At 41.2% G+C, this 27,903-nt stretch overlaps 1 protein-coding gene across 3 annotated transcripts in view; it reads right to left on the bottom strand.

Moving 5' to 3' along the window:
• TRPC4 (transient receptor potential cation channel subfamily C member 4) overlaps nucleotides 1–27,903 on the bottom strand; it is a 199,358-nt gene that overhangs the window by 10,856 nt on the left and 160,599 nt on the right. For all 3 annotated transcript variants that reach the window (XM_045015238.1, XM_045015230.1, XM_045015247.1), the window contains 4 exons: nucleotides 23,448–23,587; nucleotides 10,545–10,858; nucleotides 8,270–8,465; nucleotides 5,478–5,672 (listed from right to left, as the gene is read on the bottom strand). In XM_045015238.1, coding sequence (XP_044871173.1) covers nucleotides 5,478–5,672; nucleotides 8,270–8,465; nucleotides 10,545–10,858; nucleotides 23,448–23,587 — 845 coding nt within the window. The remainder of the gene's footprint in view (nucleotides 1–5,477; nucleotides 5,673–8,269; nucleotides 8,466–10,544; nucleotides 10,859–23,447; nucleotides 23,588–27,903) is intronic.

Genomic DNA, 27,903 nt, shown 5'->3' with positions numbered 1-27,903 from the left:
AATTTGCCCTTTTTGGAGGGCAGGCAGGTCAACTGTCAGGTATGTATATAGCTCATAAGGAAGTACCCCCAAGAAATTGTGTGTGTCCACTCTAGGCCTGATCCAAAGCCTAATGAAGTAAGTAGAAAAACTTCACTGGACTTTGGATCAGACCTTAGAGTCACGAGCAGAGAAAAATTAGTCATGTTCCAAACAAACGAAAAAGAGAGGCTCTTGCAATGAGAGCTGGTTGGAAAATTACCCTCAAAAAATTGTTTGCAGACAAAAGCCCTTTTTTTTTTTTACACAAAAATTTTATGGAAAATGTTGGTTTTTTTCAAAATTTTTGTGTTTTTTTCCCCCATGAAAAACCAGAAGACAAAATAAAATTCACTTTTCAGTATTTTCCCTCCGTTTTATTCCCTTTTTTCCTTTGTATCTTATCATTTACCAGAAACCAGGGTTCCAAGTGCGGGGTGGGAAGGGGGAAAGAAGACAGATAAGGGAGAAACAAAACAAATAATCAAAAATATTGAGTTTTCATCAAAAACAAAAATAAATACATTTTAAAAAATTACAGTGATTTTGAAAAAAAAGGGTTGGGTTTTTTTTCAAATTTTCCTATAAAAAACAATGGCACTTTTGTTCAATTGTATTTGCAACAAAACCTCTTTCACTGGCTGTTTTTAAACACTGAGAAACAGTCATAATATTGGTAGGCTGGGTGCCATCATGACATTACCTGACTTACTTTACCACTAACAGTATTTTAAAAACTGATCTCCAAGTGATTAATACCTATAAAAGGATTCAAGTTAAATTAATTCTGAACTGATATTAATCACTAATCTCTTTAAAAGACATAGTAGATTCCCAGATCCTCAGCTGGTGCGAACAGGAATAGCTCCCCTAAACTTAACACAGTTGTTTAGGCCATCTAATAATCTGGCTCAAAATGTGTAATAAATGAATATTATGTACCCCACCTTCAAATACCCAAACACATTGCCACTGTGAGTTATATTTCTCTTTTAAATATAATCCCACTCTTTTCTTTTCTGTCTGGCTCTTATCTGCACTTGTTTCTTTTTCTTCTGTTACTGGACTTTGGGGTTCATTGTAGTTTTCCATCGTTCTTTCTGAATTCAGTTCCTGGTTTTTGTTTTGTTTTCTTTCTTTCTTTCTTTCTTTATCCCTGGCTTTTCTATGTGAGTTTTAATGTCTCCGTCTATTTTCACTTGTCTGATTCCTGCAGTCTATTTTTCATAATCTGTTTCAGTGCCATCCTCATACCCCTTGGTGTTTGTTTTTTGGTTTTTTTTGCTGACACCTATTTTCTCCCTTTCTGTGGCTGTCACTTTTCCTTCTCTATTCTTTCTTTCCTAGCTACAGTAGTGGCAGCTAAACCAATCACACCAGCCTTTCATGATGCAAATGCTGTCTGACAAGGCCATGGTTTGCAACACATGAATTCAGCATCTTTTTCAGGAAATCTGGACTAGTTTCAGCTGTCATTCTGCAGATCCATCACATGTGAGTCATCTCTGCATGCTTGTTTCTCTATACGTCCACCCAGGAGAAAAACCTCTCACTGATTAAAGTGAATGACAGGCTATGACAGGACAATGAGTGGGGCAAGTCTAGACCATCATTCATTTGATGGGGGTTGGAAAGAGAAAACAGGTAAGGAGAGAGAGGTATATATGAATAGAACAATGGCCCAGATAGGAGAATACATTAGATCCTCCATGTAATTTCCCCAGTCCCTGCTTCTGGGATAAACTTCTGCCTTCATTAAAGTGTGTGGGAGTTTTGCCATTGAATTTAATAGAGCCAGGACTGTATCCCTTGTATCTTTCCTTTATAGGTATTGATAGGTATTTATAGGTATTCTTATGTTCTTATGTTCTTATATGCTCCCTTCCCGTTGTGTCTAGCACTCTGCAATCTTCATAGTATTTATCCTGCAACATCCCTGTGAGATAGGGAAGTACTATTGTCCCCATTTTACAGATAGGGAATGGCAGCATGGAGAGACTTAGTGACTTGCTCACAGTCACACAGGAAATCTGTGTCTGAGCTGGAAGTTGAATCCATGTCTCCCAAATCCAAGGCTAGTGTCCTGATAACTGGATCAACCAGCCTTTGCCTCTCTAGTGGGGATCCCTCCCTTTTCCTTTTACTTCTTCCCCTAAAGGTTCCCAATTCCTTATGCTCCATGCACTATGAATCTGTGCTGAACGATGAGAACAGGGGTGTGTTTGATCTAGCATGACACATACAGGAAAATTAGAAAATACTTCTGCCGTCGTGTAAGTGCCCTTATCCTCCAAGAGGTTTCCTCTATACTAGGAATGGCTTCTCATGAGCAATGCTTCCAGAGCCTTACAATACTTAATAGCACATAATCACATATTCATTATATACTGTACTGTATTGTGGATATATGCTATTTGTCTGTGGTATGTCAGTGATACTTAAACTACGGCTGTGGAGCCACAGGTATCTCTTTTGGACACCACAAGCAGGTCTTTGGCAAAGGTGCAATATTTGACACCACATTATCACATTTTCAAGGTGATATTGCATAAGTGTGTGATACGCGGGTCTCTCTACTTCAACAGCATGCCATGAATGCAACTCAGTGTCAGTATGACACACCACAATTATATTGTCATGCTCTTCAAAGCTAAGGGGACATCTACATTTGAAAGCTAAGGGGACATCTACACTGCAATCAGAAGTGTGGTTGCTGCCTGTGAAGACATACCCAAGCTAGCTTTGTTCTAGGTGACTGTAATAATGATAGTCATAAAGCCACAGCAGCATGCATGGCAGCTGGCCTGGGATCCTGGGTATGTTCTTGAGCAGCTAGTCAATTTAAGATGCCTCAGCTTCACTGCTATTGTTATTCAAGCTAGCTAGATAATAATAATAATAATTGGAGATATACCAATCTCCTAGAACTGGAAGGGACCTTAAAAGGTCATCTAGTCCAGCCCCCTGCCTTCACTAGCAGGACCAATTTTTGCCCCAGATCCTTAAGTGATCTCCTCAAGGATTGAACTCACAACCCTGGGTTTAGCAGGCCAATGCTCAAACCACTGAGCTATCCCTCCCCTGAAGAAAAAAAATATGGCCCCCTCAAGGATTGAACTCACAACCCTGGGTTTAGCAGGCCAATGCTCAAACCACTGAGCGATCTCTCCCCCCTGATGTATGTCTACATGTGCTGTAGTCACAGCTTTGATTGCAGTGTAGACGTATCTTAAGGGCATGTCTATGCTACAAACTTTTGCCGACGCAAGTTACAATGGCATAAAACAGTCACAGTTAGTATATGGCTTGTGGGTATGCATACTTGTCTCCATGTGTCGGCACTGCGCGTACTCACCAGGAGTGCTTGTGCTAATGCACAGTACAGTGCACTGTGGATAAGTATCCCAGTGTATAATTCGCCACCGTCCAGCACACTGTCTTTTGGGAAGTTTTGGCAATGCATAGTGGGGCAGGAACCAGTCACACAAGGATGACTGAGAGTAAGGGATCAAATTCCCAGCATGCAACTTTGTACATCCCATAATGCCATTTTTGCACCATTTTTAAAAATCCCACAAACCTGCATGGCCCTCCTCACTGTCTGCCATTTTTACAGAAGCCTGCACAGCTCTGCACTGGTGTTTTGAGCATTGCAAGCACAGGATGCACAGTCCTGCAGTATTTGCAGAGCTGCAAGAAGAACCAAACCTGGGAGAAACATGATGATTTATTGGAGGACATTTTGCGGTGGGACATAGCAAGATCCAATTCAAGGTTGTTAGTGGTGTGTACTAAGCGGCTGCAGATGGTGGAGAGCTTCTTCTGGGCCTGAGAAATGGGCATTGACTCATGGGACTGCATCGTAATGTGGGGTTGGGATGATAAGCAGTGGCTGCAGAACTTCTGGATGCCTAAGGCTGCGTTCCTGGATCAGTGTGCCAGGCTTGCCCCAGCCTTCCAGCACAAGGACACCAGAATGAGAGCTGCACTGACAGTGGAAAAGCAAGTGGAAATCACACTGTGCAAGTCTGCAACATTGGATTGATACCAGTCTGTGGGGAAATCACTTTGGCGTTCAAAAATCCACAGTGGGGCCACTGTCATATAAATGTGCAGCGCCATTAATCCTCTCTTGTTATGAAGGACTGTGACTGTTGGCAATGTGCACACAGTACATGAACAGGAAGGGCTACTTTTCCATGGTTATGCGAGCATTGGAGGATCACCGGGAACACTTCACCAACATCAACCTTGGCTTGTCAGGGAAGGTGCACGATGCTTGCATCTTTAAGTACACAGGACTGCTCACAAAGCTACAAGAAGGGATTTTCTTTCCCGACTGGTGGATTACCATTGGCAATGTTGAAATGTCAGTAGTGATTCTGGGGGACCCAACCTACCTCTTGCTTTCCTGAGCCATGAAGCCATACACTGGCCACCTCAACAGCACCAAAGAGAGATTCAGCCACCGACTCAGCAGGTGCAGAATGAGTGTTGAATGTGCTTTCGGTAGATTGGAGGGATGCTGGTGTTGTTTACTTACAAGAAAAAGCATCCCAACGGTTATATCTGTCTGCTGTGTCCTGCATAATATCTATGAAGCAAATGGGGAAAAGTGGCCACCAGGGTGGAGGTTGGACGTAGAGCAGCTGTCTGCTGAGTTTGAGCAGCCAGACACAAGGGCTATCAGAAGAGCTCAACACAGAATTATATGGTTCAGAGAGGCTATGAAAGAGCACTTTAAAAGTGAGCCACCTTAATGCATTGTGGTGCACAGTGCTCTACCTGGCCCTGCTATTTTGGGGCCTGTTAGGTATTGTGTGGTGCTTGGTGTACATGAATGAATATAACACTGTCAATGCACCTATTAATTTTGTGGTGCTTGCTATACATTTATGATAATTACGCTGTGTTTTTTTCACTTATCCTGTGAGCTGTGTCATGCCATATAATAGCAAGTAAGTGGGTGTTTTCAGTACTGCTGGACATTCTGCAAAATATGTTGGGACCTAATAAAGATGGATAATTTTCCAAACAATAGAATTTTCTTGAGTAACAAAAACACTGCAAAAAATTATTTTCAAGTTAAGAGCAAATATGTTAAACACGTCTTAAATTTTAAGGAACAGAGCTTAAGAAGGGGAAGGTACATTCATGTCCATTTTAGCTATATATACATCAACTGTGGCTCTGACACAGTGGTGGGGAACCTGCAGATTGCTCACCACTGTTCTGACAGGTCAGTGTGTGTGAAGTGGTTGTTGGCCTTACTGTCCCTCTGTGTGGAGTGGTAGGGGTAGGGATGCAGACACTTATGCCACGTGCAAGGGTGATGGCAGTGAAGGAAGGTGCTATACTGGGGTTCTCCATAGACTTTCCAGCTTTGCAAGGCTAAAAACCATCTATTTAGAAAGGGATGGGAAGAGACTGAGTAAGAACCAGAATGGTTTATTCCTTACCCCTATGGTTCCAAAACTTTCGGGTTTCCTTCTAATCTTTTTCTTACACAGATGTCTCCATGTCCATTTGATCAGATACCAGAGAGACTTGGGGCTTGGTAAAACATTGAAGGGAGTGGGCAGAGTCCCTCCTTCTTCAAAGTAACTCATCCAAAGCTTTGTTCGAGCAAACTTCCATTCAATGTCTGCATGATCCTGTATACAAGAAACATAACAACTGACAAACTGCTAAATAAACAGGGTGAAAAAAAAACTTACAGGGGTCCTATAATCTAAAGCTAAACATATCCTGAAGTGCTAATTAAATGGCTTGTAAAAAACCACAGCTGTCTCTTTTTGATAGAAATTTTAATACAGCAATTGACTTGTTTTGCCCAGTAAGAGAGAGTGTGGATATTGTGTCACATTTAATCTTTCTTCCATTGCTACAGATATTTAAAATAATTTAATACCTCTAAGGCAGCAAAGGAAAATTATAACTAGAAAAAATACTAAGTGTCTAGCAGTGGTCTTTTGCTTTAGTACCATATCATCATAACAACATGCATTCTACATGGAGCAATTCACTTACTTTGTGATGTACTAGCTTGAGCAAGGCTGTGGGACCTGGGAAATGTGGTAAAAGTGGGTCCCATTTTGTGGGGGCTCTGTTAATTGGCAACCTCAAAAATTCAAACATCATGAGTGAGGTCTCCCAAAAATCATGAGTTTAAAAATATTATTGGAGTCTTTTAATTTGTTTTTTTGGCTTTTAAGTCTTTTGGGTACTCTCAGATGGTGCTTTGAGCTTTTCCCGGCAACCATAAGGGGTGGAAACTTATATATATTTTTAAATGAAAGTTGAGATTCTCATCTAATCATATGCCTCCAGGAGCTGAGTGTTTAAATAAACACCAAATATAGTGGGAGTTGCAATCAAATAGTAACAATTGGCAATACTAGTTGCTCTCCTGTTTTCAGGACAGTGCTGTATAGAGCTATGGGTTTGTTACCATATGAGCTGATGTGGGCAGAAACAATTTTCTTGTCCCAGGAAAATTTTTGAGATTACATTTTTCCCCGTTCCACATCAGGATAAAACAGATCCCTATCCAAATTTTTCAGGGGGAGAAAAGAAATTGCTTTCCTTCAAATACCCATTAGCTTAGTGATCAGGGGAACTCATCTAGCACATGGGAGGCCCAGGTTCAAGTTCCTGTTTAGATCATGGATTACAATAGACAACTTCTAAAAATTCAAAATTGAAACAAAATGATTCTTTCAAAATTTTCTTTCTCAGAGAATTTCAAAAATTTCTGATTTCATTCCTAATCAGATCAAAACCAAATTCTGAAATCCTGAAATCCTTCACGAAGTGGCATTTATATTCTCCACACAGTTCTAGCAGGGCTGCCCAGAGCGGGGGGGCAAGTGGGGCAATTTGCCCCAGCCCCTGGACCTCGCAGGGGCCCCCACAAGAATATAGTATTCTATAGTATTGTGCCTTTTTTTTATGGAAGGGGCCCCCGAAATTGCTTTGCCCCAGGCCCCCTGAATCCTCTGGGCGGCCCTGAGTTCTAGTCATGACTGCATCTGCCAAGGATCAATTTATTTAATGAGTGTTAAGATATATAAAAACATAACCCCAAAGTTCTGATTAGGATAAAGACACAGTTTTCATGAAATGAGAAAACAGGACCAAGTAAGGAAATGTACGAGGCCTCTACTGCAGCTTGCATATATGTCATCAAATCAGATACCACATCTTTGCAGTCCCTGTTAGTAGGAGAGTATGTGCAATTTGTAAAGCCACCACTTCGTGAACCTACACCAGTTTCAGTTACTGTACTCTCTCCTGCAAGGGATTAGCACTTGCATAGAGTCTTAGAGAACTGAAGGTGGGGAAGTAAATATTTTAAACTCTCTAGATGTGATGGTCATAAGATGCACCAGCTCCTGCTATCCCTACTTAAGCAAATCTCTCTTTAATGTGACAGGGTGCTTTGCTTGAGCAAGGAATGAAGGATCATTCCTACATCTACATTCATATTTGTCCCAATGGCTGAGATTTTCAAAGTTGCCTAAGGAATTTGGACACCAGTTCCCATTAATTTTATCTTTAAGATCTAGCTTTTTTGCCGCCCCAAGCACGGCAGGCAGGCTGCCTTTGGCGGCGCGCCTGTGGGAGGTCCCCGGTCCCGCAGCTTCAGCGTACCCACTGCCGAATTGCCGCTGAATCTGCGGGTCCGGCGGACCTCCCGCAGGCACGCTGCTGAAGACAGCCTGACTGTCACCCTTGCAGGGACCGGCAGGGCACCTCCCATGGCTTGCCACCCCAGGCACGCGCTTGGTGCATTGGTGCCTGGAGCCACCATTGTCTAAGATCTGTAAGAATCACTGGATATAGTACTAACCTTTGATTTGGCGTGAAGTCTGGAAACAGCCTTTTAAAGCTTGAGTGTTAAATAGAAAATATGCAACTAGCCTGTTGCAAATTCCTTATTCTTGGGGAAGATCCTGGCTAAAACAGCCAGTTGACAGCAACCCTGATACACGCTGCCCCTCCCACAACACAACTGCTGTGTCAGGAGCATCTTTGCACCATTCAGAATTCAGGGAGAATTCTCATCTGGCCAAATCCAGCAGTTTTCTAGTCTGTTTATGCTTGAAGGGCAGTGCAAAGGAACTAGAAGACATCAGAGAATGTATCCCCGTATTCCATATTTAAATGGGATTTAATGCTGGAAAAAGTAAACGTGGGAACTGAGAGAAAATACTCATTGCAAGTGATTTAATAAGGAGAAATAACTTACAGCAATGAGCTGGTAAGAGTTATTCATCATGGCTATTAACATGTTGAGTAGAACAACCAGCGAGATGACATTATAGGTTCCAAACATGGTGGCCCCAACAAACTCAGTAAACTCATGTCGTGCTTTTACATTGGTCACGTACAGATTGATGAGACCAAATATAGACCAGAATAATGACTGTAGTGTTTCAAATAGTCTGAAAAATAAATAGATAATAATTGCAGCAAATATACATATATACCCAAATCTTTCCCCACATGCACAGTCAAAGCATTTTGTGATAGCAGAGGACAGGATTTTCCCCAATATACACAAAAGTATGTAATTTTCCAGGGAAATTTTGGTAAACTCTCCAAACTTCAGTCCTTAAAGCCAGGCATCTAAATACATAAATAGGCCCTTCAGTAAGTGGCTAATTCTGTTCAAATCACTGCTCAGCATCTCTGAAAATCAGGCCAGTTATTTAAATATCGGTACCTACACTTGAACATTTTTGGCCCACATGCCTAAGGTTGATCCCACTGAAGTCAATGAGAGCATTGTCTTGACATCAGTTGGCCAGAATTGGACCCCGAAATTAAGCTGGTGTCTGAATTTCAGCAGTGGGTGTGCCACATGAAAGAAGCAGCAGCAGTGGGTTAAAATGATTTGTTTGTATCAGTAAACAGTTTGTATATTCAATTGGTAGTGTGCTTTGAAAGTCTTCTAAATAAAAGGAGCTGTAGAATTCGAGGGGCATTCCCATGCATACATTTTGTTTAGTAAAGAGCTCAGAAATTCAAAGATAAAGCAGACAATCACAAAATGACATTGTGATTCTACAGTTAAATTATATAGTATCCCCTTAGAGCTATGGCAAGGACAGCAGCTAGGATGTTAAATAACAAGGTGCCATCTCTGAAACAGATCTGTAGGAGCTAAAGAGTTTGAAATAATATCACTTCTTTGTAACACAACGCTGTGCTAATACACTACAAATTATTATTTTGAGCCCTGAACAGCCCTATGCTCCTGGGCAGTGTGGAACAAGGCTTTACACTATGGCTATGCAAGTCCTAGGGCCTGATTCTCCTCTCTTTTATATCAGTGCAAGTCAGGAGTAACTAAACTGGACTCTGGAGTTACAGATGTGTAAATCTGGTGCAAGTAAGTGGAGAATTGGGCCCAGGGTGCCTCCAAGGAGTGGCTGTGCAGCATGTCTTGCTGCAGTTCTTGGAAAGGCATAGACAGAATGCACCACTAAACTCCCCTGCTGGAGATTTCTCATGCACTAAAGAAGCAGGAGCCACCACAGCCTGCCCAGACAGCCCCTTTTACAGCCATAACCACTGCCAGCACCCCTCTTCAGAACCCCAGGGGAGACAGCCAAATTATCATTGCCTCACTCAACGTCACCCTGATGGGGAAGTGGCTCTTGGTCCAATTTAAATGTAGGTGAGTAGCTACAGACCTCAGCTGGTAACAGCTGTTTGTATCAGAAGTTTGATTCAGTGTGGAAGGTGAAAGTTCAAGTAGAGAATTAAAATTCATTTAATACAGATTGGGCACTAACCTTGTCACTTGATATAGCTAAACAACTAAAATCACTGACTTTCAAAGTGAAGGAAAATAAATAACTGAAACTCATTATTATTTAGCCTTTGAGACAAAAGTGAGAATGTAGAAATTGAACATTTAGAAGAAATTCAATTGAAGGTGGCCTTGCATTCAGGCTCCCTGGCAGCTTGGACTGAATTTTTTCCTTGTTCTGCTTCAGTGGAACCTTGTACATCCAATTAATCCACACACAAACAATCCTGAAGTTTTTGAAAACTGAAGTTGTTCAGAAGATGACACTTTAATATTAACAAACAGACATAGAAGAAAACCACAGCAACATTTGCTCGTAGAAGAAAACTCTTAGCAGGTTACATTTATTTGTTTGGAGCCAGATCAGTATTTTATTGCCAAAATCACGCTATCGTCTCATTTTTCTCATTTTAGCTCATACCCTTTTAAGTTACGTCTGTGGACGTCTTTCTAGCATAGACCATACGTTATCCTAGATTGCTGTAAGTATTTATTAATTATTAATTATTATTATTATTAATAATAATAATTTGTACTGTATGACCTAGAGACAGTCATGGACCAGGATGCCACTGTACTAGGTGTTGCACAAATGCTGAACAAAAAAGATGTCTCTTCCCCAAAGAGCTTACAGTCTGAGCCAGTCTAAGTAGAGCTTACAGTACAATATTGCATGTATCAAATGAAAAGTAGATATGCCACTTACGTTGAAAATGCGTTATTCTGCTTTTCACATCGTATTCCTTTGCAGCTGTTGGGTTCATTTGTTTCATAATAGAAGTACAGCTGGTTCAACCCATTTGCAAAAGCTAGCAGCACGAGACAGTAAATGAATAGAAACTTTAAAATGTCCAGTAACATTCTTCCTAGAGATATTTGCAGAGGACCCAGGTGAGAATTTGCAGTAAATAATGAGATCAAGCGCAGGGAACTAAAGATGTTCGCAATAGCAAACAATGCCTCAGCCACCAATGTGGGGTGCCACATATCCCAGCTTTGTCGTGGGTGTAACCCACTATACTGGAAAAAAAAAGAAGAGAGAGTTATACTTTTGTTTTCATACAGAAATCAAAGTTGTTCAGTTTCTTTGCTGAGTCATTCTGTTCAGGCATGAATAACACAAAAATTAGCCCTTTTTTGGAATGGAGTATGTCTGGTTTGTCTCTTCAAAGGAGTTCATAATCTTAATATTAGAACAAATATGGCTTGTGTGTTTGTCCTTATCCAGACCTTCAGCTGAAGGATGATTTATACTAGCCTTTTTGTATTTTGTTATGATTTTGTTGCAGTGAAAGGATTACGTCTGGTCTTTTTGTAACTGTCTGTGACAGACAGTAGAAAAGCAGTACACACTGTAATTGTATTTAGCAAATTTATGAAGGTCTGGCTCTCTTGAAATGTAGAAAGTGGGTGCTGGATCCTGCAAAGTCAATGAAACTACTCAAATGAATAAAGACTCCATATATAAACGTTTGATAGATCAAGGCCTGGATAATCACTAAAAAGTTGCTATACAGTAGATAAGGAATAAGAATATCATTTAATCTCTAATATTAAAACAATGACAATATCTATTTGTTCTCTCTTTGAGCCACGCTTAATTGTTTACTTACCTCATTTTCAGTCAGTCTGATCCTTGTAATCATGAACCTTTAACAGTCCAGGCCTACCAGTAGGTTCCATGAAGTAGAAATGCATTTTAAAATAAAACCTTTCTAAATACTCTTCTGTAATTTTTACTGATTATCTATTGAGTACCTTTAATATGCTCTGTGCATATCAGAAGACTCAGGGCTAAATTCACAAAAGGACTTATGCACCTAACTACCACTTTAGGAACCTAAATCCCAGAATAAGGCCCAGTGGGATTCATAAAACCTCTGTTCAGCTGCTCCTAAACACAGTTGACATCTAAATTCACTTGGTATCTACATTTTTTTCAGTAAAATTTCCCTAAGTACTTATGTTTTTGCCTCTGTGCATGCACACTCCTACCTCACACCAGGTGTCTGGACTTCTTAGCCAGGGCTGGTGCAACCATTTAGGCAACCTACGCAGTTGCCTAGGGCACTGAGATTTGGGGGGCGCCATTTTCTTTGGCAGCAACCGCGGCGACCGGATCTTCGGCTGCCTCAGTCACCGCCGGCATTTAGGCGGAGGGAGCTGGGGCAGGGGAGTGCGGGGAGGGCCGCCTGCAGCAAGTAAAAGTGGGGGGCACACAGGGGAACTCCCCGCCCCAGCTCACCCCTGCCCCGCCTCCTCCCTGAGCACACCATGGCCGCTTCACTTCTCCCGCCTCCCAGGCTTGCGTCGCCTAAGCTGATTGGCACCACAAGCCTGGGAGGCAGGAGAAGTGAAGCAGCCACGGCGTGCTCGGAGAGGAGGTGGGGCAGGGGTGAGCTGGGGCGGGGGGGTGCCTCAGGGCGGAGGGTGGGGAGCTGCCGCAAGGGGGGCACCTCAGGGCGGAGGGAGGAGCTGCCATGGAGGGCGGGGGGGGCAAGATAGAAGTTTCGCCTACGACGCGAAACATCCTTGCACCGGCCCTGTTCTTAGCCCCAAAGCAATGCATGAACCAAGGGAAGAAAGGCATTGGAACTGTGGGGCCTGATCTGGTAAGCATGCTCAGAGCTTGCCTATGGCGGTCTGATCTGGTAGGTGAAATCACACAAAATAGCCAGTGGGGGAAAGGGGACCTCTCTCAGAACTTTTACCTCACTGTACACAACTGGGGTGAGGGGGACTGACCAGCTCAAGTTGCAACTCCAACTGAGAGGGAGAAGGGAGATGAACTGGAGTCTGCTATCTCTCAGCTATATGACCTAACCTCTGAGCTAAGGGAGATCCTGAGGTGAGACTCCCTCAGCAATGTGGAGAATGCAGTGAATTTGTATGTGGTGACCTCTCCACATTGATCCTCATGCGAAAATGGCATATAGGCTCACACTGAAGAGCCTCTTGCTAGTTCTTTCAATTTGCTAGTTAAATAACGTTTTTTTGTCTCAAACAAAGAATTGTTCTTAATTTCTGAATGCACTGGGGGGACAACAATCCCCCACAACGGAGTTAATGTAACTTTTTCATGACAATGGATTTTAAATAAAAACATTTGTCCTAAATCATTAATGACGTAGCCACAGTGGAACAGTTTCAACAGGCGAGAGCGCCACATCAGCCCAGTAGTGAGGGCACACACCTGAAAGGTGGCAGAACCAGGTCAAAAACCTTTCCCTCCCTCCCTTCTCTATGGGAATGGATACTTGAATCAGGAGCCTCCCTCAGCCAAGGTGTGTGCCCTAATCACTGGGCTAAAAGTGATTCCCCCCCTCAGACTTCTTGCAAAAACCACATAGGTGCCCACCACCAAGAGAGGGTTTGCCATGGAGAATCCCAAGCAGAGGGAGATGCCTTCCTCCAGCCTGACTTAGGTGCCAAACTTCGGGGGGGGGGCAGCTTAGGACACATTCCTCTCTTCCGCATATCTCATTGACTAGATTAGGAGAGGAGATGCCTAGCATGCTGGCTTTTGTGAATCCCACTCTGAGGCACCTCTCCCTCCCTATTCATTGTATAAACAGACTAGCTGTCAGATCTGGGCTTTGTGAATCCCAGTGATTTTCTAGGTGCCTAAAAGGCATGGCAATGTGAAGCTAGCCCATAATCCCTGATGAAGTGCTTACAGGGATAATAATACTTCCCTATCTCACAGGGATGTTGTAAAGATAAATACTTTAAAGGTCATAGAGTGCTTTGAGATTAATTGATGAAAAGTGCAAAATAAGAAATAGGTAGTATTAGTATTACTACTACTACTACTACTACTAAAGCCTAAGTCCAATAGACACAAGCTACATTTGCTCCCTCTATGTCAAGTCATGTCTATCTTGGTGCTTATATGGCCTTCAATACAGCAGCACCTGAGCACCAATCATTAATGGATTCACCTCTTGGAGGTAGGGAAGTACTATTATCCGCATTTTACTGACACACAGGAGAGAAAAAGTGACTTAGCCAGAGTCACACAGAAAGTCTATGACTGAGCTGTGGAGGGACCCAGCTCTGTTGGAGTTCCAGCCACAAAACCATTTCCTAACTCTAGTGACCTTCCTCATAAAATCAAGCTTTTATTACCACTGGCACGGTAGAGCCAATACAGCTATGCAAGAACAGGACACATGTTATTCTGCCTCATGCATCATTAACCAAATCCTCAGTTCAGTTCTGATTGTAAAATCCTTATTACTGGTGATGACATAAGTGGCAGAAAGAGCATAACATGTGTTGCAGAGCAATGGCTGAGTTTGCAATGCTAGCAGTCAGAAAAAAAAGTGACTTGCAAACTGAGAAGATTGAATATGGAAGTTACTGACAGAATAAAGGTGCAACTCCTCAATGTCCTTTTCTGAATATTATTATTATTATATAGTATAATTTAGACATCACTGTAAATGTACGTGGCACTTTTCTAAAGATATAATAAGAAACTGTCCATGTACTGAAGAGCTGACATGCTCTGACTGAGCATTTGTAGGTGGAGAAAGAGGGAGAGGAGAACAGGAAACCTGCCAAGTGCTGGGGATATCATCAATGAAGGCATGTAGCTGATAAGATTGAGAGAGCAGTGAGAAGAGTGGATTGGAAGGAGTTTAGAGAGTAGAAAAGTAGTGAACAAATACAAACAAAGATGTCAATAGGAAGAGGAGGTTGTAGTGACATGAAGGGGATGGCTAGGAACTTGGATATGCTAACAGACCAGAAGTCATTGAAAGGATTCACAAGGAGTATAATGGGGCCAGGGAAGTAGGAGAGGAAGATTATTTTAACTACAAAGGTTTGGATAGATTGGATGGTGGAGAGTTGAGGACAAGGGTGAGCAGAGAAGAGAATTGAAGGAAGATATGGCCGATATATGGACAAATATTTTAGTAGGGAGATTATATGAAAGGATGGATGTTGTTGATTTTTAAAAGGAGAAATAGGAAGAAGAGAATTGAAAATGACACGGAGATTGTGAATCTGTTATATGGCCAGAAATGTGAAGTAATAGAGAAGGAAGGTAGTGGGAGGGAAGGGAAAGAATGATACATTCTGTTTTGGAGAGACATTGTTTGAGAGGCTGGAGATGTCAGAAGGACACTTGGAGTTAAAAGATTAAAACATAATGAAGGAGGTGAAGAGTGGAGATGTAGGTCTGGAATGCAGACCACATAAATGCAGAAGTTGAAACATGGGAGCAGATGATGTCAAGAGGAAGTTGTATAGAAGGGATTGAGAACAGAAACTAGGTTGATACCAACAAGTAAGGTGTAAGCAGGGAATGAATTCTTCCCTGACAGCTAGCTGGGAGGTGGAGAGACTTTGGGTGTGTTTATGTAAATACAGTTTGCGCCTGCTCTGCTTAGATATCCAGCAAATAGAGTGATGCAAATAGAGGGGTGGCGACAGGTGTCCCAGCATCCCAGCCAGGAGATTGTGGACTCTCCCTAGGAGTCTCCAGACTGGTTTGACCTCTTCCTCCTGACTGTTCAAAGAAAGCACTAAATAGTCTTCCTTGGGAGCATCTTTTGTTATTTTAAATACTTAATCAGAGCTGAAATCAGTTGTGGTGGCACTGTGTTTCTGCCCAGACTGCTAAGAGCTAAAAATCACTAAGAGACTGATGTGCAGAGGTCATAGAAGAGAGGCAGGTGGCAGCAGAAGGTGATTGACACTTGGCTGGCAAATGAGTGGCCCTGGTTGCGGCTGGCTTCCCCTGGCAGAAAGAATACATTGGGAAGAAAGAAAGATGAAGAGCTATGGATTAAAATGCTGACTGAGTATTTGTCAAGGAAAGAGATGAACCAGGAGAGCACAGAATCACAGATATCAAGAGAGAAAAAAAAGGAGGAAGAATGAGATTGACTGACCATGTCAAAGGCAGAAGGACTATTAGTAAGAGCAGAAGAGAATAACTGCATGGCCAGGCCATGGAATGAAAAAGATACTAGCACAAATTGATACCTATTGTTTGAGAGACAGGTCTTAATAAACACATTTATTCAGGAGCTCAGTAACTCCTGAGAAGTGAAAGAGAAAAGAGAAAACAGATCATTTATGGGGAAAACAGACTATTAAAAATAGTGAAAGAAATATTAGCGAATGGGCCACTAAGATGCTAATATTTATTTCATTTTTGTTAGTTTTTTATGAACCACAAGTGGCTGTTTTCTCCATAAATGATCTCTTTGGACATTCCTCCTTTATTTCTCAGGAGTTACAAGGCACCTCAGAAATATTCTGATTATAATCTGTTATTCAAACTGCAGATTCCAATTTGTATTGCTGTCTCATTCTCCTTCCTAATCATTATGACTGAAATCTGCAAATGTTCATAGAGTGCAATTAGGCATTTCACTGTATATCAGATGTCAGAGCTCTGTAGGACCGTCAGCAAATCTAAGAGTTAATGTATTTCTGTGTGTGCACTGTAATTTTATTTGTGTCTACTGCAATTTTATAGTGAAACAGAATATACTATACTATATATTATACACAATATAAACTGCATCTTAGATAAAGACAGACCATGATGGGACTGAAAAGGGACTTGCTTAATAACAAGGTCAAAAAATATCCTTACTAAAAGAAATTAAATAAACCCAGTCAAAACTTCTCACCTCTACTGGCTTCCTGTAATTGCTCATTCAATAGTTTCCTCAAAAACAGTATGTGTATATTTAGTATATTAATTCGCTTTAGTTCATTTGCACACTATAGGGTTATAAAAAGAATTAGGATATGAAATGGCTGTTTGATAGTATGTCAATACAGAGTCATGAGGCACTGAGTAATATGAAGTGAGTACAGGAATGTGAGATTTCCCATACAAGAGAAGATCATAGATACATAAAGTATTTTATCTTGATTCCAGCAATGGCTTATATTCAGTAATTCAAAGAAGGTAAAAACACAAATATATCCTGCTACCTCAGTAATGCAGAGCTTTGATTCTGCAATTCCACAGTGCATGGGACTGACTTCAATGAGCTTTGGATCAGGCCCTCTGTGGAGGGTTCCTAACAGATCATCATCTTACACTGACCAAACTCTGATGGAGCATGAGTTTTGATTTCCTGGGTTACTCATATTGTAACAATTGATAGAATTTCTGTACTCCACTTCCAGCTCAAACACAACCCTTCGGCATGTTGCAAAGGCAGTCATTTACTTAATAACTATTTAATACATAGGGGAAATACATAGTCCACACCTATGGAAAACTGAAGAAAGCAAATATGGACAGTTTAGAACTATGTAAAGACTAGAACTTCAAAGCAAATTTATCATGTATATTAATGATGCCAAAGGAATATGAAATAACAGTTCCTGATGATTATTCACAGAAAACTATACACAAGATTAACATCTAAGACAGTTGTAAGCATTGGGACAGTGGCCAGATAATTACTTTTTACCCTCTAGAGCAGAAACCATAAATTGCAGAATTATCAAATGATCCTAAGGAGAGACAGTGTGGTCAAGTTATTATATAAATGTGAATAAGGAGACCTCGTTCTAGTTGCAGCTCTGCTATTGACTATCTGTCTGACCTTAATCAAATCACGTATGACTCTTGGTATATCAGTTTCCTCATCTATAATAAAGGGATAAATATTTTTCCTACCTCAGAAAAATGCTTTGAAATTCTTGGAAAGGTTAATTCTTGGATGAAATTCAAATTATTGTTATTAGGACATGTATGTCGCAATCTGTACTGTACGTTTCAGAGAACCAGTAGAGAAAAACTGAGAATAATCAGCCAAAAGATGTTAAACAACAACAAAACTGAAGCACAAAAATTATACTTTTTCTTACTGTGCAGTTAATACTCCAGTACAAGTGAATGTCTAATCTTCGGAATTGGCCAAATATCAGTCAAAACCATTTTACAATGCCCGAGAGACAGGCTAAGCATCCCAATGTTTGAAGCACTGATATTTAGGGGAAAAAACCCATCCTTGTACTAATTAGCAGAGTAGATTCAATATGGAAAGGACTGAGACAATAAATATGGAGCCCAACAATGTAGTTTAGATACAGAATCACTTTTCAGGATAGAATTGCACTCTGAATATGACCTCTGCCCCCAAAGTGATGGAATTACATAGCATTTCATGCTAATGGGTGCGAGCCACTTATTTAGTGACATCAGCTGTGTGCAATCTCTTATATAGCTGAAAACACAGAGTAATGGAAGCCATGGTTCAGTTTAATAAAACATTAAAAGCATCCTTGGGTGTAATGCATCAAAGTGAGAGGAGTACTTGACTTAGCAGTGCAAAACATACTGTAGTTTCAAAATATAAACAGATTCCTTTGTTTTAGAGCATAAATAGTTCTAGTTGTATTTATAATCCTCAATTGAAGCAGCTACATCCCTTAAAATGAATCATGCCTTTATGAACTTAAAATGTATGAGACTACAGTACATTTATAACCATGTGACATTTAACTTGTGTGTTGGTAGATTAACAGGTATAAGAGACAGGGCCCTGATCTCCTTTGAGGCTCTGGACCCTGGTCCTCAGATGAACATAAGACACACTTATCACTGGGGTGGGAGAATGGTCAAAGAAGGCTTTAAGATATCCTTTTGCATTGTCCCAATCCTGGACCTAATTATGGGCTTCTCTAGTGCCTGATGTAATTTAGAGAAGCATAGGGCTGCTCTAAATAACATTCAGCTGCTTTCAGACTCAAAGGTTTGTTATCAGCAAGGATTTTTTCTTCCAGCAATAAACTCTTTTTTTTTCTTCTGGGAACATCTCCCACATCAGGGAGTAGCATTGAGCTGCTATGCCTCTTATACAAGGAAGCTGGTTAAGATGGGTGTCTGGCTCAAATAAATTTGTTAGTTTCTAAGGTGCCACAAGTACTCTTGTTCTTTTTGCAGATAGAGACTAACACGGCTGCTACTCTGAAACCTAGCTATGTTGTGCCACTAGAGTGATACACAACAGGTAGAACACATTTGAGAATTGGGCCTATACAATTATTTCAGTAAATACAGGCAAAACTATATTTCAGAAAAAATAGACATGCAGCATTTAGCAAATGAAAGTAAAGGTCATATTTTATAATATTTTGGTAGTGTTTGTAATCCTAGGTCCTCATTTCTTGTACAACTGGAAAACAATCATATTTTAAGAATTTGAAACGAATGTGATTGATTAATCAATTAACCACTCATTATTTCAGATGCTTATATCAGAGGATTTATTTATATATTCTGATTTAATCATTTTACCAAAGGAAAGGTGAAAAAAAGCAAGGACAAAAAAGCTAGTTGGATTTAAAAATCACAGGCATAACAAAACAAATAATTTCAGAATTAAAGGTAATATTTTATGCACTGCTGTGTTTACATTTGGAGTCTGACTAGCATCATAACACTAATTTGGAGGGTAATGGATGCATATTACTTCATACGCTGTCACCTTGGAATCTGATTACAGAAGGCAGAAGTTGCCTGGGAGATGAAAGTATTATTATGGTTTCAAATTAATATGGTTCTAAAAGGAAAAATTGGATGTCTACATTGTTTTAGAAAGGTTTGAATTACCAATGAGGTTGTTATTTTGCATTTTGGACCAATAAAAAGGCTATTTCCTGGTCACTGTATATGAAACTGTGTGTGCATATCAAAGCACATTCCATTAGCTTTCTGAATAAAAGGGAGCAGATTTTTCTCCACCTTTTCAAATACCTTTGCTCTACCTGAGTGATGCACAGGGACTCGAATCTGGCCACAGCTGCCTAGATGAAAATTCCCCTGAGAAGTTCTGAGTGGGTGTGAAATCAGCACAAACAACTACTATGCTACACCCTGCCCCCCACACACCCTGTTGAGATGCAGCGGTTCCCAAACTGTTGGCTGCAATTCCAAATGGGTTTGTGCCATTAGTAGATGGGGTCGCAGGTCCAAAGGACCAAATTTGAACCACGAGATGATGCCATCTGCCCCTGAACGTTTCCGGACCTGCTCCTCAAACCCTGCGCCGGGAGGTTGCCATTTTGTACATCTAAATAGCAGCCACCTCATGGCGTGACCTTGCATGTATGGTGAATGCATTTTGTAAAATGGCAGCCTTCTGCTGTGGTGTTTGTACAGCAGGTCTCAACACATGAGCTGTGAGGAGGTGGCTGTGCGGATGCCATTTGCCCCATCAGGATGTGCAAGCATTCAGCTGAGAGACTTGAATCCAGAAGATGCTTCTCTGTGGGCAGCAGCCTCCTCAACAGAGCATCTTCTCTGCTTGAGTCGGTAGGAACCTGTGCTAGCTTTTTCTGAAAGGGAATCTGAAGTGGCTTGTGAACTCCTTAAGGCAGGGCCCATATCTTTTTATGCCACCCTGAGTACCTTTATGGCACTCAAGCATAAAGGATCATTGTAAGTCACTGTCTCTGTGCTGCCGTGGTATCAGCACACAGGGCCTTGCTAAATCCTGGCCTCATCTGCTTCACTATGAATTCCTCTTTCTGACTTGTGAGATGAGGCACAATGGACTCATTTTTACACAGGGTATCTGCTTCATCCTCCAGCAGTGAGTCTAGTAATGCAGTTATGTGCAAAAAACAGGCATGCAAGAAATGTGCAGGCAAATATGGTGAGGCTTTGCGTATGGCTTCACCAATGTTTTTGTCAAGAATGAAGAAAGGACAAAATGCCTGCTATGTCACACACACACAAGCTTGAAGCCCAATAAACTTAAATGACCTTTGTAAGCCCTTCATAGGGAACATGTAGGAAAACCAAAGTCATTTTTCCAGAGCTGGAAAGAAGAACTTTCATGTCAACAAGTGCAGTTCAAAAGAGCCCTGTCCATTTCTAAGCACACACAAAAGGCATCATCTGAAGTGAGTTGCTGCCTGGTGCAGGCCAAGAGACTTTGATTTTACCAGATGAAATCAATGGTGAAGATAATGTGTGGGGAAACTGAGGCAAACAAACTCAAAGACATACTACTCTCCAACAACACAGTGAATCAAAGGATTGAGGTGATAGCAGTAGATCAGGAAAACACACTGATGGAGAGTCTGAAAAACACAGGTGCTTTTGTTCTTCAAGTTGATGTGAGCACTGAGGGTCCTGATGCACATATCTTGGCTTTTGTGAAATACATGGGAGAGTGCAATCCTTGAAGACATTCTATTGTCTCCCTCTTCCTGGACACAAGACAGCACAAGGAACGTTCGATGTACTACATGGCTACAAGCAAAACAAAAATGTCCTTGGTGATCACATTGTAGGCTTTTGCACAGAAGGAACTCTGTCTATGGCAGGCCACCAGCAGGTCTGAATGCCTTGGTAAAGAAAGTTGCTCCGTCTGCTCTGTGGACTCACTACATGAATCACAGAGAACAACAGGAATAGAAAGCTCTAAATCCAGAGCTAGGTTAATTTTTGCAGTATCATCTATTGTGAACTACATCAAGACTCAGCCTCTTTGCACGCATCTGTTTGCAAAACTGTGTGAAGACATGGGATCTGATCATGACACGTTTTTATTCCACACTGAAGCTCGCTGAGGAAAAGTACTGGGATGATTTTTTGAACTGAGAGATGAGCTTTGTGCTTATACAATGGACTGCAAAAAGAGTGAATTTGTTGCTTTTCTAGGTGACCAAAGGAAGAAGTGCCTTCCTGGCTAAGTCACAGACATATTTAGGAAACTGAATGAAATGCCTACAGGTCTGCAAGGAAAGAACACCCACATTCTTCAGCTGAGTGATTGACTCACAGGATTAATGAAGAAAATTGTTTTCTGGAAGAATTATCTATTAGAGACAAATTAGGAATCCTTCCCACAGCTTTCTAATTTCCTGGCTGTCAATGAAATTATTGAGCCTCCCACACAGGTGATGGCTGAAAAGCTCAGCCAGATGGAGGAACAGTTTGCATCCTTTTCCCTCAACTTGGACATGACAACGTATGATTGGGTGTGAAAAGTGCAAGCCTGATACCATGGATTTGCCAACAGCTGAAATTGAACAGCCCATCAAAATGTCCCCTGACCAATTCTTGTGAGTAACATATGCCCAACTTTCTCTCCCAGGATTCTGGTTCACTGTGAAGAATGATTATTTTGCACTCTCAGCATGCACCTTGAAACTGATGGTGACATTCACGAGCACGTAATTGTGTGGAGCTGGATTCAGCGCACTTGTGTTCATCAAGTCTCAGTATCTATCTACCACTGATGTCAAATTGGAAATTAGATATGCAATTTCTGCCACACCACCAGACTTTGAGAAGCTATGTCGCAACGTGCACGCCCATGTGTCATATTAGCGAGCATTAAATATATTTAATGTGCAATCTTCTTGGATTCCTTGGTTACAATGTTGCTTTGCTGTGATCTGGGGTCACAGGAAACAGTAAGTCTGAAAATGGGGTCATGCAGGCAAAAAGTTTAGAAACACCTGATGTGATAGAAAAGGGAGATGGCAGGTCAAGTGTGTAGGGGCTCTGTTCCACTCTGCCAGTTATCAGCTGGGCACATAGACACTGATGAACCATCGCCAACTGACATAAATTAGACAAGCTCCGAGGTCTGCTCTAAACTTATGCCATGGCTGCAGCCAGAACAACTGTGACTTGAGAACAGGGAGCTTTAATCGGTTCCTTTATGGGTGCCCACGTTCTTCTTAGCCTACTGGATCCGGGCACAGGAGAGAATCTGGCCCTGTAATTATTGGATAGTTGGTGGAAATAAACTTGAAATCACTGAAATCTAATGATGATAATGAATAATATAAATTAGAAAGTTATCATGACTCAGAGGTGATTAGAGCCGTGTGAAGGTGCTGACACATTTTTCTTTAAATTTAATTTGAATCTATTTTTCTTTCATTCAAGACCATTTTGAAACCAGAATATTTAATTTTTACAAGGAATGTCCATGAAATTGTGAATTCAAATTGAAAACAGGCAACATTCAACTATTCATGCTTTTGAAACAAATGGATGTTTCTCTGGAAGAAAATTCAAATGTTAATAATGTCATATTTCTTATTCAAAAAATAGGACAATGGGGAGCAAAATGGACAAATTGTACACAACAATGCTTCTATTATTTAGCCAAAATTTACATTAAATTTCAGTTTATTGATTAAATTGGACTAAAAACAGTCAATGTTTTTTAAGCTTTGATTTGAATTTTTCATGCAATTCTGATTCAAGGTTGCATATTATTTATTAGACAACCTTAGTAATAAAGCTTCAGTAGAAAAAATTATGCAAAGACTATCTGACATATAATACATTTTTGTACAAATATCCACACCTAATAATAATAATGCTTGGCATTTTTATAGTACCTTACATACAAACATCTCAAAATGCTTTACTTATCCTGATGAATTAAGCCATCCAACATCCCGTGGCATAGATAAAGAAGATTAAAACCATTTTACAGATGGCAAAACTGACAGGTTAGTAAAGTGATTTATTGAGTCATTCTAGTAGTTTATCAATCCAAGAAACTTTGAAATATAGAAGCAAGTCAAAAAGTATAACCTTAGTTTCTTAATAGATTTATTTATAAATATTAGCTAACAATAGAATGATTACCTTTGAAAATGCAACAATTTTCAAAGAAATTGTTGCCAAGTACAAGGAGTTCATTACGAAATCCATTAGGTTCCACCAGTCATGAATGTAATCCTGTAGTCCACCATCCCACATCTGTTTAATTTCACCCCATATGAAACCTGTAAATATAAAAGAATTCATTCTAAGCATGGTTTTCAGAAGAATTTTATACAGCTCAGTCATTTTAGACTTCATTTTCTGATTCATGTTTCCAAAATGCATTCACTAAGCAAGTGAGAACTGACATGTCATTAATCTAAGCATACAGCTTCATTTTAATTTGCATTCCTTCTATTACTTTTTCATTACATTCTAAAGAGCATATAAAAAGTAGTCTAACATAGCAACTATTGCCATATTCTGTCCTTAGCTGTGTGTTCCAATGGAAACTGCATAACTGAAGAAACTGACCATTACCTTAAATGTTCATTAAAGGTGCCAGCCTGACAGCAATGGAGAGTGAAATCCTCTATTTACACTTGAGGGAAATACCAATATGTTGTTTATCACCTTTTCCTTAGTCGTCTCTTTCAGTAACATTAGGCAGAGGCCTAATGAGCCTTGTATCAATAAACTCTATAATTAGAAATTGCCTTTCGGTCATAATCAATATTTTCACTGAAGGTGGCTACATCCAGAGCCAATGCTAAATGAAGGGGATTCTATCTACTATCTTCAATAGTGGTTGGATCTGCCCCCCAAAAGGCCCTCCTTTTTACAGGCCTATTTTTACATCTAGCACAATGAACTCCTTTTCACATATGGAATACGAAGCCAAGAAGAGCTGGATTAAAGGGGCAGTACAGACTAGTGAATTGAGCATGGTACTCAAAGCTAGCGATAATCGTGTTTTAATCCCTGCTCTGCCACTAAATCACCATTTGGACCTAGGCAGGCCCCCTTTTGCCTTCACTTTCCCATGTTTATACTTCAAGCTGGAGGTGTGATTCCCAGCTCCAGGGGACATAATCACGCTAGCTCTGGTCGAGCTAGATTGTTAACAATAAAATGTAGCTGTGGCACAGGAGCCAGCAAACAGAGCTGTAAACGGGAATTTCAGTGGGAGTTCTGTTGGAGGAGAAGGTTTTTGTATTTTGTGTATTGTATTTTTGTAGTTATATGTGCGGAGGTTGGTAGGGGCAGTGTGCTGGGAGAGAAGCTGAGCCCTGATTAGGGGGTGGGGCTTATCTGCTTAGGGATCCTATAAAGGTAGCCAGTCAGTCAGGCAGTGGCATAGACAGCTGCAGCGGCACAGGAGCCAGCAAACAGAGCTGTAAACAGAGGGAGTTTACAGGGGGAGTTTGCAAGGGGAGTTTGTGGGGAAGATGAAGAGACCTAGGCAGAGGAATAGACAGGCTAGTGAAGGGAGTGGGTGGTGGTCTGCCGGTGTTCTGGTGCCCGTTGGGGGTTTGTTTTGCTGTAGGTGGTGGTGGTTTGCTTTGGTTTGTGTTTCCTGGACTAACAAGTTTTAGGTGGGAAGGCTTGACCAATACAGAGGCAGCAGTAAAATACACAATGAGGATGACTGGATGTGGAAGCTGCGGCATGTAGGTGATCCTGGAGGGGGTACCTGAAAATAGTTTTGTCTGTATGAAGTGCTACCTGATAGAGCGGATGGAAGAAAAGATCCGAGGACTGAAGATGCAGGTGGAAACTCGGGTCGAGTTTAGAAGGGAGTTCAAGCAGATGATGGAGCAAAGACATGAGGAGGCTGAAGGGAAAAACTCAGACTTGCAGATGGAAGTAGGACCAAAGAATTCTGAGGGGAGACTGCTGGGTGAGAAAAGTGGACAGTGGAAGCATGTGACTAAGAGAACCAGGCAGAGGAAAAGATGGGCTAGTGAAGGAGCAATAGAGCTCAGGAACAGGTTTGCAGAGTTGGAAAATGAAGAAGGGGCACAGCAGGTGTTCGCTGAAGGTGAGAGGGCAAGGAAGAAGAGAAGAGCAGCTAGTCCTATAGGAAGAGGGGAAGAGTCAATGGAGACTACACCACCAAATATGAGCCCCAGGAGGATACGGGATGGGTTGCGGAGGATTGCAAGGGACAATAGAAATCGAGAGGACTTGCAGCCAGAGGGAACAGGGGATAGACCGGAGAATCGCACCATCACCAGGAAAAGGCAGGTCTACGTGATTGGGGACTCCTTACTGAGAAGAATAGACAGGCCTGTAACTAGAGCTGATCCGGAGAACAGAAGGGTGTGCTCTCTGCCGGGTGCTAAGATACGGGATGTGGACCTGAGGCTGAAAAGGATCCTAATGGGAGCGGGAAAGAATCCGCTGATTGTCCTTCATGTGGGAACGAATGATATGGTGAGATTCTTGCTGAAATGTATCAAGGGAGACTATGCCAGTCTGGGGAAGATGCTTAAGGAAATCGAGGCTCAGGTGATCTTCAGTGCAGTTCTGCCTGTTCCTAGAGAAGGGCGACAAAGGTGTGACAAGATTATGGCAATCAACAGATGACTCAGACAGTCGTGCTATAAGAAGGGCTTTGGGATATATGGCCACTGGGAAGCATTCATGGACAGAGGACTGTTCTCTCAGGATGGACTTCACCTGAGTAAGGAGGGAAATAGACTTCTAGGATGGAGGCTGGCACAACTGATTAAGAGAGCTTTAAACTAGGAATTTGGGGGAGATGGTTGGGAGATGTCCAGGTAATCTCCATGCCGGAATTTAACATTGAGAGAGGAGAAAACAAAGTAAGAAAGGATACAGCCATGAGTAGCAGAATGGACATAAGGAGGAAGGGTAGTGTAGATACCAGTCTAAGAGGTGATACTGGTAGTAGAATGTTTGTGCCTAATCGGGTAAAGAATGTCAGTGAAGCCAAACAGCAAAAATTAAGATGTTTGTACACTAATACGAGGAGCCTAGGTAACAAAATGGAGGAACTAGAGCTACTGGTGCAGGAAGTGAAACTGGATATTATAGGGATAACAGAAACATGGTGGAATAGTAGTCATGACTGAAATACAGGTATTGAAGGCTATGTGCTGTTTAGGAAAGACAGAAATAAAGGCAAAGGTGGTGGAGTAGCATTGTATATCAATAATGAGCTAAACTGTAAAGAAATAAGAAGTGATGGAATGGATAAGACAGAGTCTGTCTGGGCAAAAATCACATTGGGAAAGAAAGCTACTAGAGCCTCCCCTGAGCTAGTGCTTGGGGTGTGCTACAGACCGCCGGGATCTGATTTGGATATGGATAGAGACCTTTTTAATGTTTTTAATGAAGTAAACACTAATGGGAATTGTGTGATCATGGGAGACTTTAACTTCCCAGATATAGACTGGAGGACAACTCTAGTAATAATAATAGGGCTCAGATTTTTCTGGATGCGATAGCTGATGGATTCCTTCACCAAGTAGTTGAAGAACCAACAAGAGGGGATGTCATTTTAGATTTGGTTTTGGTGAGTAGTGAGGACCTCATAAAAGAAATCGTTGTAGGGGACAACCTTGGTTCGAGTGATCATGAGCTAATTCAGTTCAAACTAGACGGAAGGATAAACAAAAATAGATCTGGGACTAGGGTTTTTTATTTCAAAAGGGCTAACTTTAAAGAATTAAGGAAATTAGTTAGGGAAGTGGATTGGACTGAAGAACTTCTGGATCTAAAGGCGGAGGAGGCCTGGAATTACTTCAAGTCAAAGTTGCAGAAACTATCAGAAGCCTGCATCCCAAGAAAAGGGAAAAAATTCATAGGCAGGAGTTGTAGACCAAGCTGGAGGAGCAAGGATCTTAGAGAGGTGATTAAGAAAAAACAAAAAGCCACAAGGAGTGGAAGATGGGAGGGATTAGCAAGGAAAGCTACCTTATTGAGGTCAGAACATGTTGGAATAAAGTGAGAAAGGCCAAAAGCCATGTAGAGTTGGACCTTGCAAAGGGAATTAAAACCAATAGTAAAAGGTTCTATAGCCATATAAATAAGAAGAAAAAAAAAAGAAGCAGTGGGAACACTAAACACTGAGGATGGAGTGGAGGTTAAGGATAATCTAGGCATGGCCCGATATCTAAACAAATATTTTGCCTCAGTCTTTAATGAGGCTAATGAGGAGGTTAGGGATAATGGACGGATGACAAATGGGAATGAGGATATGGAGGTAGATATTACCACATCCGAGGTAGAAGACAAACTCGAACAGCTTAATGGGATGAAATTGGGGGGGCCCAGCTAATCTTCATCCAAGAATATTAAAGGAACTGGCACATGAAATTGCAAGCCCATTAGCAAGATTTTTTAATGAATCAGTAAACTCAGGGGTTGTACTGTACAACTGGAGAATTGCTAACATAGTTCCTATTTTTAAGAAAAGGAAAAAAAGTGATCCGAGTAACGATAGGCCTGTTAGTTTGACATCTGTAGTATGCAAGGTCTTGGAAAAAATTTTGAAGGAGAAAGTAGTTAAGGACATTGAGGTCAGTGGTAA

The sequence above is a fragment of the Mauremys mutica genome, chromosome 1, assembly GCF_020497125.1.
Source record: "Mauremys mutica isolate MM-2020 ecotype Southern chromosome 1, ASM2049712v1, whole genome shotgun sequence".
NCBI classification, from domain to species: domain Eukaryota; kingdom Metazoa; phylum Chordata; order Testudines; family Geoemydidae; genus Mauremys; species Mauremys mutica.
The sequence above is the reverse complement of the archived record's forward strand: the minus strand, read 5'-3'. Positions and strand labels throughout refer to the sequence as shown.